The 13,144-nt window shown below is 39.8% G+C and overlaps 1 protein-coding gene and 1 long non-coding RNA gene across 5 annotated transcripts in view; one reads left to right on the top strand and one right to left on the bottom strand.

The window, feature by feature from the left end:
- The window catches only part of ptcd3 (pentatricopeptide repeat domain 3), a 40,045-nt gene extending 26,919 nt beyond the window's left edge, over positions 1–13,126 (top strand). The window contains exons 9-21 of one of the 4 annotated variants that reach the window (XM_061834950.1): positions 1,913–1,995; positions 2,323–2,467; positions 2,541–2,591; positions 2,918–3,007; positions 3,279–3,307; positions 7,038–7,144; positions 7,283–7,361; positions 8,100–8,190; positions 8,352–8,437; positions 8,525–8,670; positions 9,892–9,933; positions 10,241–10,399; positions 12,385–13,126. In XM_061834950.1, the coding sequence (XP_061690934.1) occupies positions 1,913–1,995; positions 2,323–2,467; positions 2,541–2,591; positions 2,918–3,007; positions 3,279–3,307; positions 7,038–7,144; positions 7,283–7,361; positions 8,100–8,190; positions 8,352–8,437; positions 8,525–8,670; positions 9,892–9,933; positions 10,241–10,399; positions 12,385–12,430 (1,154 nt within the window). In that variant the 3' untranslated portion in view covers positions 12,431–13,126. The remainder of the gene's footprint in view (positions 1–1,912; positions 1,996–2,322; positions 2,468–2,540; positions 2,592–2,917; positions 3,008–3,278; positions 3,308–7,037; positions 7,145–7,282; positions 7,362–8,099; positions 8,191–8,351; positions 8,438–8,524; positions 8,671–9,891; positions 9,934–10,240; positions 10,400–12,384) is intronic. The other 3 variants (XM_061834949.1, XM_061834947.1, XM_061834948.1) reach the window with 3 other exon arrangements.
- LOC133508670 (uncharacterized) overlaps positions 3,342–13,144 on the bottom strand; it is a 29,075-nt gene continuing 19,272 nt past the window's right edge. Inside the window, exon 3 of the long non-coding RNA XR_009797117.1 lies at positions 3,342–3,505. This is a non-coding gene — a long non-coding RNA (uncharacterized LOC133508670). The remainder of the gene's footprint in view (positions 3,506–13,144) is intronic.

Genomic DNA, 13,144 nt, shown 5'->3' with positions numbered 1-13,144 from the left:
GTAGTGAACATTTTCCTCTAGAAAAGAGGAACGGTTAGGAAGTGAGGAAGGAAGAAGCATATGATCGTTGGAGACTAAAGAAAGCGGAAAAAGATCTTCACAGGTTGCCCAGACGCTGGGATAGAGATGGGAAGGATGTACAGCAGGTAAGGGTGCTTAGGGGTAGAGATGGAAATGTGATGACCGGTGCCAGTCATGTACTAGAAAGATGGAAACAATACTATGAAGTATTGATGGAGGAAAATGAGAGAAAAGGAAGATTAAAACAGGCAAGTGTGGAGCATCAGGAAGTAGCAGTGATTAGTTTGGGGAAATTAGAAACGTTTTAAAAAGATGAAAGATAGCAAAGCAGTTAGTCCTTATAACATTCCTGTGGTGCGACAGAAGCATCTAGGAGAGGTGGCTGTGGAAAGTTATACCAGGTTATTGAACAGAATTTTTGTAGGTGAGAAAATACCTGAGGAATGGAGAAAGTGTGCTGGTTCCCATTATTAATAACAAGGGTAGTGAAATTAAGAGGCACAATGAAGTTGGGCTTTTAAGACTCAGAACAGAAGTATTTGTTGATCTAGAGAGAGCCGATAACAGAGTACCCAGTGGAACTGGAGTCCTGCATGCAGAGGTTTAGAGTGGCAGAGAACTTTGTACGAATAGAAGAAGACATGGGGTATGAGGTTAGTAAAACAATGGTGAGGTGTGCGGTAGGTGTGACAATTGTTTAAGGTGGCAGTGGGACTGCATCAGGGATTTTAAAAAATGGCAGTGGGACTTTATCAGGGATCAACCCTCAGCCCCTTTCTGTTTGCAGTAATGATGGATGGATGAGTAAAGATCGGAATCCCCATAGACCATTACGTTTAAAGATGGCATTCTGACCTGGAGGCAAAGCAGAGAGCAAGTAGAGGAACAGTTAGAATGGAGGAAGCACGCACTCGAAATGAGAGGAATGAAAATTGGCTGGCGTAAAACAGAATATGTTCATGAATAACAGGGGTGCAGGAGGAAGAATGAGACTACAGGAGAAGAGATAGTGAGGGCAAACTACTTTAAATACTTGGAGTCAACAGTCCAGAACAATGGTAAGTGTGGGAAGGAAGTGAAGAATCAGGTCCAAGCAGGTTGGAATGGGTGGAAGATGTCAGGGATGTTGTGTGATATAAGAGTCTCTGCTAGGATGAAGGGAAATGTTTTTAAGACACTGGTGAGGCCAGCTGTGATGCACAGATTACAGACAGTGGAACTAAAGAGACAACAGGAATTACATCTGTAGGTGGGAGAAATTAAGAGGTTGAGGTTCTCTCTAGGAGTGACTAGGGTTGGATAGGATTAGAATGTCAGATTGACATCTGAGGTTAGCTGTTTTGCAAAATAAGAGAGAGCAGACTTTGATTGTTTCAACATGTCCAGAGGGGTGTGTCTATTGGTAGAAAGGTGATCAGGATGGACCTTTCAGGAAAGAGAGGCAGAGGAAGACCAAAGAGAAGCTTGATAGATGTAGTGAGGGAAGACATGAGGGTAGTTGTACGAGAGGAGGATGCTGGAGATTGGCTGACATGGAAAAAGATGACCTGCTGTGGCGTCCCCCAATGGTACAGGCTGAAAGGAAAAGGAGATGCAGTAGTTTTGTCTTAAGTTGTTAAAATAGTGCATTATGTCACAGTCTTGGATACACAGAGATTAAGTGGGAGCATAGGTACATGAAATCGTCAATACTGTTTAACCTCCCCATATGGGCTTTATTGGACTAATCGTCTGTCCTAGGCAGTGCTTGAGATGTACTCTATTATGAGATGATTTCAAAGAGATAAATATTAAAATCTATAAAATGTAAATATTCGGTAAATCTGAAATGTAATGTATTCTGTAGTTATTTGTTGTCTCCAAGCAGCCACCAATCTTAGACTCTTTCCAGGTGACATCCATATTTTCAACACTCTGATCTCAGCTGCTCCGGAAGTCAGAGACAAATACATCGACAGATGGAACCTAATCACTGTGAGACTTCAGACATCCTGACAATAGTACATCTCCTCTTCCAAGATGAGAGAATGGATGTGGAATGAATGTTGTACAAGTTAATTCATTTTTGTACTGTAATTTAACCTGTATTAGAAATTCCAAAGAAAAGACATGAAGACAAAATGTTTTGGGACCACAGAGGTCTATTTACAATTTATGAAAAGGCAATGTAATTGTATAGTTTCTAATCACAATTGTTTATAGGCACTTACAATGATATACAGTACATGTATGACTATTGGCGTACAAGTTCAAGGTAAAGCGTGATTGTCATTACTCTCTTAATTTTGTTTTCATTTGTAGGAGATTTTAAATCAGATGAATCAACAGAAAATCCAGCCCAATCTGCAGACCTTTAACTGTGTTCTCAAAGCCTTGAGACGCTGTGGTACTTTGGCCAGGACATTGGCACTACACACTCTGAGTGAGATGACAGCTCTGCGAATAGGTAATTCTGAAGACAAATATTTAGCTTTCTCAAGCATGATAATGTAATGTGATTTTTATGTTTCTTTACATAGCTCCCAGCTTGGCCACTTTTGATCATTTGCTGGCTATTTTTTATAAAGCAGGTGAGGATAAGACGTTTTTACATCTACACACTTTATGAAAAATGTACAAAACCATTGAAGTAAGAAGTGAGCAGGAGTGCTTTAGAAAAAAAGTCACAACTGAAAAAGTCCCAGATTATTTAACAATTATTAAAAAGTGGGGCAAGAGAGCAGAACCGCGGCTCACTCATTGACACATTTTTAGAAATAGGAATATTTCCTTGATTGCTTAATTTTGCACTTGACGGGTGGGAAGGCACTCCAACAACCCATCTGTTTGTGTACAAAAAACTGTGTGTGTACATAAATTTTGTGATTTATGGTGATCTTAATGTTTTATCATTCAGCTTCGGCTGGCCAGGGCAACACTGACATTTTACAGGAAGTGATGTCAGAATTAGCAGGGAAAAACCTCACTTCCCAAGACCCAGGTGATGGTACGTAGCGTGTGTGTGTGTGTGTGTTGTGTGTGTGTGTGTGTTGTGTGTGTGTGTGTGTGTGTGTGTGTGTGGTGTGTGTGTGTGTGTGTGTGTGTGTGTGTGTGCGCGCGCGTGCGTGCGTATGCATGTGTGTGTGGTGTGTGTGTGTGTGAGAGAGAGAGAGAGAGAGAGAGAGAGAGAGAGAGAGAGAGAGAGAGAGAGAGAGAGAGCGCTAAATAAGGTTCAGAATTTATTAATTTGAAATATTTTCTCATCTTCTTCTCATCAGTTCTGTTCTTCACGAATGCCATGAGAATTGTAAGACACTCTATGCTTTACACTATTTCACATGTCTATTTGCCACTCAGAGTATTTGTTTCTCTAGCTTGAAAAGCCCATACAGTGAAGAAAATAAGTATTTGATCACCCGGCTATCTTGTAAGTTCTACCACTTGGAGATCATGGAGGGGTCTGAAATCTTCATCATAGATGCATGTCCACTGTGAGAGAGATAATCTAAAAAGAAAAATCCAGAAATCAGAATTATTTATTTATTTATTTATTTTACGATTTGTGTAATACAGCTGCAAATAAGTATTTGAACACCTGAGAAAACCAATGTTATTTGTAATTTGCTACTGTACGCCTTCGTTTGCAATTACAGAGGTTTTTCATTTCATTACACAATTTTTTTCATTTCCAGTAGTTGTTCACCAGGTTTGCGCACACTACGGGAGGGATTTTTTCCCCACTCCTCCACAGAGATCTCTAGATCAGACAGGTTTCTGGGCTGTCGCTGAGAAACACTCCAAAGATTTTCAATTGGGTTTAGGTCTGGAGACTGGCTAGGCCACCCTAGAACCTTGATATGCTGCTTACCGAGCCACTCCTTGGTTTTCCTGGCTGTGTACTTCGGGTCATTGTTATGTTGAAAGACATAGCCACGACCCATCTCCAATGCTCTGACTGAGGGAAAGAGATTGTTCCCCAAAAGCTCACAATACATAGCCATGGTCATCCTCCTTAATACAGTGCAGTCGTCCTGTCCCATGTAAAGAAAAACAGCCCAAAGCATGATGCTACCACCCCCATGCTTCACAGTAGGGATGGTGTTCTTGGAATGGAACTCATCATTCGTCTTCCTCCAAACACGGTTAGTGGAATTATGACCAAAAAGTTCAATTTTGGTCTCATCTGACCCCAAAACCTTCTCCCGTGACTGCTGTGTATCATCCAAATGGTCATTGGCAAACTTAAGATGGGCCTTGATGTTCTGGTTTAAGCGGGGGAACCTTCCGTGCCATGCATGATTTCAAACCATGACGTCTTCGTGTATTACCAACAGTCACCTTTGAAACGGTGGTCCGAGCTCTTTTCAGGTCTTTGACCAAGTCCTGTCGTGTAGTCCTGGGTTGATTCCTCACCTTTCTAAGAATCATTGGGACACCACGAGGTGATATCTTGCATGGGGCTCCACTCCGATTTATATTGACCGTTATGTTTAGCTTCTTCCATTTTCTAATGATTGCTCCAACAGTGGACCTTTTTTCGCCAAGCTGCTTGACAATTTCTCCGTAGCCCTTTCTAGCCGTGTGGAGTTGTAGAATTTTGTCTCTGGTGTCTTTGGACAGCTCTTTGGTCTTGGCCATGTTACAAGTTTTAGTCTTACTGATTGTATGGAGTGGACAGGTGTCTTTATGCAGCTAACGACCTCACACAGGTGCATCTGATTCAGGATAATACATGAAGTGGAGGTGGACTTTTAAAGGTGGACTAACAGGTCTTTGAGGGTCAAAATTCTAGCTGATAGACAGGTGTTCAAATACCTATTTGCAGCTGTATCACACAAATAAATCATTAAAAAAATCATTCATTGTGTAAGATTTGAATTTAAAAGCAAAATATTTACAAATATTTACAAAAAGATTTACAAATCCTTTTCAACCAATATTCAATTGAATACACTACAAACATGAGATAATGTTCAAACTGATTAACCTTATAATTTTTGCAAATATTATTTTATTCTTATTCTTCTTGTGAAGTTGTTCCCTGCAACACATTCAAAAAAAAAACAGGTACAGGGCAACAAATGTTTGGGAAAGCTGAGCAATGCTTGAAAAAAAATCTGTTTGGAAAATTCTGCAGGTGAGCAGATTAGCAAACCAAAGCAAATTTATTTGTAAAGTGCATTTCATACACAAGGTATCTCAATGCACTTTACCTGATTAAAATGATTCAAATGCATAAAAACATTTGGAAAAAATACAATTAAAACAGCTTTTAGTGCAACAAATATCACTGAAACCTCTGAAACCCATGAGAAAAAGGAAGAATTTTCAATCTGGATTTTAAAACACTCACACTAGGGGCTGACGTCACCTGTGTTGGCAATTTATTCAATTTTTTTTTTTTTTGCACCATAATCGCTCAATGCAGATTCTGTTTGCTTTGGATTCTCCACTCCATTATTAGACCTGAGTCAATCGATCTCAGAGCCCTACTGGGTTTGTATTACATGAGCATTTCTTTCACGTGTTCAGGACCTAAACCATTTAGTGATTTATAGACCAGTAACATAACTTTAAAATCAATTCTAAAACTGACTAGAAGCCAATGTAACGATGTTAAGACATTAGAATTGGTGTTATATGCTCTGACCACTTTGTTCTGGTCACAACCCGAACTGTAGCATTCTGAACGAGCTACACCTGTTTAATGCTCTTTTTGGGTAGTCCAGTCAGAAGACCATTAATCGCAAACTGGTGAATGGCATCATTTAAAGGAGCATCCCCAAAAAGCTTAGTTGTTCACAAACAAGGATGGGTTGAGGTTCTCCCCTTGTGAACAGCTGCGTGAGCAAATACTCTAACAGTTTAAGAAGGTTTCTTAACATTCAATTCGAAGGAATTTTGGGATTTCATCATTTACAGTCCATATCATCATCAAGACTCAGACAATCTGAAGAAATCTATACACTTAAGCCCCAATGCCCGCAACCTTCGATCCCTCAGTCAACACTATGGAAGAGTGGCAAGAAGAAATCCATTTCTCAAAGATATCCATAAAAAGTCTCACTTAAAGTTTGCCATAAGCCACCTGGGAGACACACCAAACATGTGGAAGAAGGTGCTCTGGTCAGATGAAACCAAAATCAAACTTTTTGGCCTCAATGCAAAAGGATATGTTGGGCGTAAAAGCAACAGAGCTCATCACCCTGAACACACCATTCCCACTGTGAAACATGGTGGTGGCAGGCTCATGATTTGGGCGTACTTTTCTTCAGCAGGTTCAGGTAAAATGGTTAAAAGTGATGGGAAGTTTAATGGAGCCAAATACAGGACCATTCTGGAAGAAAACGTGTTTGAGTCTGCAAAAGACCTGAGACTGGGATGGAGATTTATCTTCCAACAGGACAATGATCCAAAACATAAAGCCAAATATACAATGGAATGGTTCATAAATAAACGTATCCAGGTGTTAGAATGGCCAAGTCAAAGTCCAGACCTGAATCCAATCAAGAATCTGTGGGCAGAGCTGAAGACAGCTGTTCACAAACTCTCCATCCAACCTCACTGAGCTCAAGCTGTTTTGCAAGGAAGAATGGGCAAGAATTTCATTCTCTCAATATGTAAAATTGAGACGGAGACACACCCCAAGCGACTTGCAGCTGTAATTACAGCAAAAGGTGACGCTACAAAGTTTTAATGCAAGCGGGCCGAATAATATTGCATACCCCACTTTTCAGGTTTTCATGTGTTAAAAAAGTTAAAAATATCCAATAAATTTCGTTCCACTTCACGATTGTGTCCCACTTGTTGTTGATTCTTGACAAAAAAAAAAACTTTTATATCTTTTGTGTTTGAAGCCTGAAATGTGGCGAAAGGTTGAAAAGTTCCAGGGGGCCGAATATGTTCACAAGGCATTGTAGTCTTCAATTCATATCTGTGGGAAAGACTTTCTGTTATTAGTAAATCATGCTTGAATGTCATTCCTATTTCCACTTACCCAGGTTTTTTTCTCATCAAACATCTGCTGTTCATTGCAGTGTCTTGATTATAAAGATCTGGAGCTGGGATATAAAATTCAAAATCTGGTAGAAGTCGGTGAGAATTGGAGGCTTCTTGGTGATTCCTACCAACAGAGTATTTACTAGTAAGATATATATATATATATATATATATATTAATTGGTTGTACCCTGTATAAAATTTTGTCTGTGGATAAACTGTATTCCTTGCGCTACTATTTATTCAGAACCATAAATAAGTGGACTTCCCTCTTTCTTCTGTAGCGGTCGCTTTTTCACCCTTTTGTGTATGATGGAGCACATTGATGTGGTGCTCAAGTGGTATAAAGAGCTCATTCCCTCGGTGAGTGTGTCTCTATTTCATTTGTTTTGTTGAACTGGAACATGTTAAAATTTAAGTGGTAATGTTCTTAAATGATCTTGAAGCTAGATTATAATATCTTTGTTTAAATCCTGGATTGGTCACCAACCAAACGCAGGACATGTACGCAAACAAACAAAAACAACATTTAGACCTAAGGACAAAATCGTGTCAATTCACCTAATTTGAGATTGCTGAGAATTAAATAAAAAAAAAAAAAGAAAAGAAAATACCTCTGAAGTGCGATGCAGATGTTCTCATCACAAGGCTAATGTGTTGGCCTCAAATAAAATTGTTTATTTTTGTAAACAAAATGTTTTACACTCAGCGTGGCCCACCATTGTTTGAGCTTCAAATTTTTTCATCTTGTCGGGTTACATCGATTTTTCTTATAGAAGGGTTTGGAAATTACAATGCACATTTCCTCATGTGAAGTTGGAAAGTTCAGAATTTCCAGTTATCTGGAAAGCGCCATGAACATTTCTTATACACTTGACATTATTTGCTACTTTTGGAAGTGATTAAAAAAAATAATTAGAAATCAATAAGAAACTTAATGATTAAACAATTAGTGAAAACATTTTACGTTGTGGACTAGTTTTAGGGGGTGGGGGGCGGAGCCTGTTTATACATGTTCTTGCTTGTCTTCAGTGTGTGTGAAACTGGAAATTCGTAGCCTTGCCAGTACTAACAATTTTTCTTTATGCGGTGTCTTTCTAGCTGTATTACCCAAACTCTCAGGGTCTGAGAGAACTACTTCAGGCTCTGGACACAGACAGTCGCTTAGACATGCTACCAAGTATATGGAAAGGTTCCTGCTTGATTATTATTACAGTATTGTCTAGCATTATCTGTCTCGATATGTTGGTCACTCAACACTGACTCGAAGGAGGGAGTTGTTGTGGAGTATGCTTGAAAACAAAAAATATAAACTTGATGGAACGTGAATTGATTTGACCTTTTCTTTTCTAGATATCCGGTCTCTGGGTCATGATAACAAACCAGATTTGATTGAGGAGGTGCTCACCTTGATGACCAGAGAGAAACACAGTCCTGAGGTCAGTCCAGGCCGTATCCAGCGTGGACAAGACTTTTAAAGTTTCCACTAATCATTTTGAATATTTAAACACTGTATGTGGCTAAAGGTTCAAGAGTCTTTCGCTACATGTGCACTGGATATCAAGAATGCATTTGATGGTCATACAAGTAGAACCAATCTGGAGTGGAGCACTCCGACTCTCTCACATGTTACTTCTCTTCTGCTGCGGTCTAACAAGATCCAAGAGGCATGGTGAGAGACAAGGATGTACAGTAAATCAGTCATTCTGCAAGAAACTGGTGATGTATTTTGACTCATATGTTTTGACCTAATTGGGGTTCATACAGTGCTGTGAAAAAGTATGGGGTTTTTTTTGTTTTTTGGGGGGGGCATATCTATGACACACAAAGGTTTCAAATTATCAAACCAATATTAATGTCCCTCAGAGACAACCCAAGGAAATACAAAATGTAGTTTTCAAATGACAATACAGTTTATCAAGGAACTCAAATAAAATCTAAACCTTTCTGACTCTCTTTGAAAAAGGAATTGAATTGAGTAATTTTCACAGAGATTCAGAAAGGTTTGAATTTTCGTGCCTTTGAATGTCATTTGAAAACTGCATTTTCTATTTCCTTCAGTTGTCTCTGCATGATAATAAAATTGGTGTGATGATTTGAAATCTTTGTTTGTGTGATAGATTTGGGGGGAAAAACAAATCAATCAGTGCTGTGATAGATATGGGAAAAAGCTGAAATACGAGAGGGCAAATACTTTTTCACAGCACTGAATATATATTTTTACTACACTAAATCCCAATTTATCACAGGGATTATGTTTTAGAAAACCACCGAAATCAAGAAAATCTGTTAAGTAATGATATATCTAGTCATAAATTCCTTATATGCATTTCATTACGAATTTGTGAACCAGCACTTTAGAGAGAGGTGTCCACTTGAGGTTGCTATCCATACACACAACACTAGCACATCTATCGGGTATGCCACTTTTGAACAACATGAGCAACACCACTTGTCGAAACAGATTATTTTCTGAGTAATACATTTGCTAAAAGTTGGGTTTAAAATACAGTATTGTAGATGAAGACAATCAAACTAATGATTGCTCTTGCATTTGTTACTGTCGATATAGTCATCAGTGTATGCATATACGTATTCAATGACTGGGGTGTGTGTTTTAAATGGTTAATGATTCAGTGAGATTTTCTTTCCTGCCAAATGCTCATTTGGCCTTGTGTGTCATTCCTGACACATTTCAGACATTTAAACTAGAAAGCTGACTGTGTCAGAGATGTCCAGGTATTTTTTGTCTAAACTGACCTTAAAAAAAATCTGTGATGAATTACAGTAAATGAACCACAATTTTGTGAAGAATTACTGTTTGGTGATTAATGCCTCAAAGAGATATTTTAAAATCATATAAACTGACCTGTTGCTTCTCTTTTCTCTGCAGGGAGATGCTAAAGCTTTTCAAAGAAAAGAACAGAGTTCCTTCGTAAGTGACCTGGTGGCAAATGATCTCTCCCATTCACCTGAGTGATATTAATATTGGTTTGATGATTCTCCCATTGTGTCCAAAAACTATATAAATCACAAAGCTGTCCAATTTTTTCAACCATTTTAAAAGCCTCCATATCCTGCAATTAGTCATAGCTACATTATCATTGCAGCTCTCATATTGTATCTCATTAAATTGTGCAATTCGTCTTATTGCTTTGGTTGGTCGCGCTTTACAGTAATGTGTTTATAACTTTTTTTTTTTTTTTTTTTTTTTTGGGTGGGGTATGTATGGAATTCCCCAGTGATGAGCTGTTGGAAGACTTCCTGTCTGTGTGCCGGAGCAAGGGCTCTGCGCAAAGAGCCGTAGAGCTTGTTGAGCTGTCAGCAGCCTTCTGTCTGCAGGCAACATCGAGACTGGCCAAATTGACGCTAGCGAAGTTTGAGTTGAGCGAGGACCAAATGTGAGGAGCACAGCCAATTTTGTTGTATATTCACAGGTGCATCTCAATACATGAGATTATTGTTTAAAAAAAAAAAAAAAGCTTATTTAAGCAGTTTGATTCAAAGGTGAAACTGATGTTATATAGATTCATTTATCACAAATCATGTGGTGGATGCTGTTATTTTTTTAAATTTTCATGAAAATGTCACTGTGCAGTGACAATTGCGTTTGGAAATGCTTTTTAATTAATTTCATAATTCAATGAGATGCATTTGTGTATCTATATTTATATTATCATTTGCATGCACTAAAAATAATTTTGATTTTAATATCTGAAATCTTATAATATTCAATCTGTACATAGTTTTCCATTTTTTTTCACTCATTTCAACAAAATATTTCTTCCTGTTTTTGTTTTAAACAAGCATGGCATTTAGGTGAAATTTTGTTTTTTAAATCATGAATTCATTGGCAGACTGGGGTAGTGGTCCCCCTTTTCAAAAAGGGTGACCGAAGGGTATGTTCCAACAATAGAGGGATTACACTCCTCAGCCTCCCTGGTAAGGTCTACTCAGGGGTACTGGAGAGGAGGGTCCATTGGGAAGTTGAGTCTCGGATTCAGGAGGAGCAGTGTGGTTTTCGTCCTGGCCATGGAACAGTGGACCAGCTCTACACCCTCGGCAGGATCCTCGAGGCTGCATGGGAGTTTGCCCAACCATTCTCCATGTGGATTGTGGACTTGAAGAAGGCATTCGACCGTGTCCCTCGAGGAGTCCTGTGGTGGGTTCTTCAGGAGTATGGGGTACCGAACCCCCTGATACGAGCTGTTCGATCCCTGTACGTCCGCTGTCAAGAGTTTTGTTTGCATTGCCAGCAATAAGTCGGACTCGTTTCCGGTGAGAGTTGGACTCCGTCACGGCTGCCCTTTGTCACCGATTTTGTTCATAACTTTTATGGACAGAATTTTTAGGTACAGCTGAGGCGTAGAGGGTGTCCGGTTTGGTGGCCTCAGCATCACATCTCTGTTCTTTGCAGATGATGTGGCTCTGTTGGCTTCATCAAGCTGTGATCACCAGCTCTCACTTGAGCGATTCGCAGCCGAGTGTGAAGCGGCTGGTGATGAGAATCAGCACCTCCAAATCCGAGACTATGGTCCTCAGTCGGAAAAGGGGGGTCGCCTCTCCAGGTCGCGGTTGAGATCCTTCCCCAAGTGAAGGAGTTCAAGTATTTTGGGGTCACAAGTGAGGGAAGAATGGAGCAGGTGATCGACAGACAGAGCGGTGCAGCGTCTGCAGTGATCCGTACTTTGTATTGGTCCATTGCGGTAAAGATGGTGCTAAGGGGAAAGGCGAAGCTCTCACTTTACCAGTCGATCTACGTTCCTACCCACACCTATGGGTATGAGCTGTGAGTCGTGACCGAAGAACAAGATCCCGGATACAAGCAGCTGAAATGAGATTCCTCCACAGGGTGTCCGGGCTCTCCCTTTGAGATAGGGTGAGAAGCTCGGTCATCCGGGAGAGGCTCAGTGTCGAGCCGCTGCCCCTCCGCATTGAGAGCAGCCAGATGAGGTGGCTGGGGCATCTGATTTGGATGCCTCCTGGACGCATCCCTGATGAGGTGTTCCGGGAATGTCCCACCGGAAGGAGACCCCGAGGACGACCCAGTACAGACTGGAGAGAGTATGTCTCTCGGCTGGCTTGGGAACGCTTCGGGTTCCCTCCAGAAGAGCTAGAAGAAGTGGCTGAGGAAAGGGAAGTCTGGGTATCCCTGCTGAAGCTTCTTCCCCTACGAGCTGACCCAGAAAAGCGGTAGATAATGGATGGATGGAACTCATGAATTCATGGACCACAACACTTTTTTCATTCATATAATTTTTGTGACTCTGGGTACACATGATTAACTGCATTGTTGATAGTTAACCATCTCTATCGTACATTTCGAGCAGTTTTAAGTATTCATTGAAAAAATTCATGGGGTTTTTTTCTTTCTTTTTCCATCCAGAACCATTTTGTCTGAGTTGGAGAGTGCAGCAGAACCTGCAGACTGAAGAGTTGGGGTCATTCATCATAAAAATACAACTATTATCAGCTCTTCAGTAGGAAAATAAAAATGAAGTCAAAGAAAAGTATAGAATGTACCAACTAGAGATTTGTCATAAAATATATGAATGAGGTGGAAAAAGAAGAAATCCGTGCATCATTTTTGGAACGTGTGCTCAAGTTGTATTCTAATGGCCGCCAGGGGCCGCCATGTCGTAGCAAATGACTTTTTTCTGTGCGATAGTTTTATTTTCATGTACAGTATTTTACAATCACATATACAATCCGACAATGTATTTGCATTTTACATTTTCGTTTTATTGTTGAGAACAATAATTTTACGTCACAGTGACGAATAATGGTTATCCATAACAAAGAAAATATACAGAGACAATTTTCTCTTGGTGCTAACAAACCAACTTCGTGAAAATAGTGATTAGCTACTTCCTTCGGAATGTTTGTTTCCTCAAAAACAAAAATGCAGGTTGATTTGTCAAACAAATGGGGTATTTCCAGAATTAGACTCCCCCAAAATAAATTAAATATGAAATGAAATATGTTCTTCAGGTGCCTGAGAGTCTCTACTCGTCGAATTTTGCAATTTCACTTAAATTGTACACACTAAATGAAACCGTGTGTAATTTGACCATGCGGAACATTATTAGGACATCGCCGCTTCATCTGTTCATCAGCACAAGAAGTTTGTCAGAGGTTAAGTAGGG

This window comes from Syngnathoides biaculeatus, chromosome 11 (genome assembly GCF_019802595.1).
Source record: "Syngnathoides biaculeatus isolate LvHL_M chromosome 11, ASM1980259v1, whole genome shotgun sequence".
NCBI classification, from domain to species: Eukaryota; Metazoa; Chordata; class Actinopteri; order Syngnathiformes; family Syngnathidae; genus Syngnathoides; species Syngnathoides biaculeatus.
The sequence above is the reverse complement of the archived record's forward strand: the minus strand, read 5'-3'. Positions and strand labels throughout refer to the sequence as shown.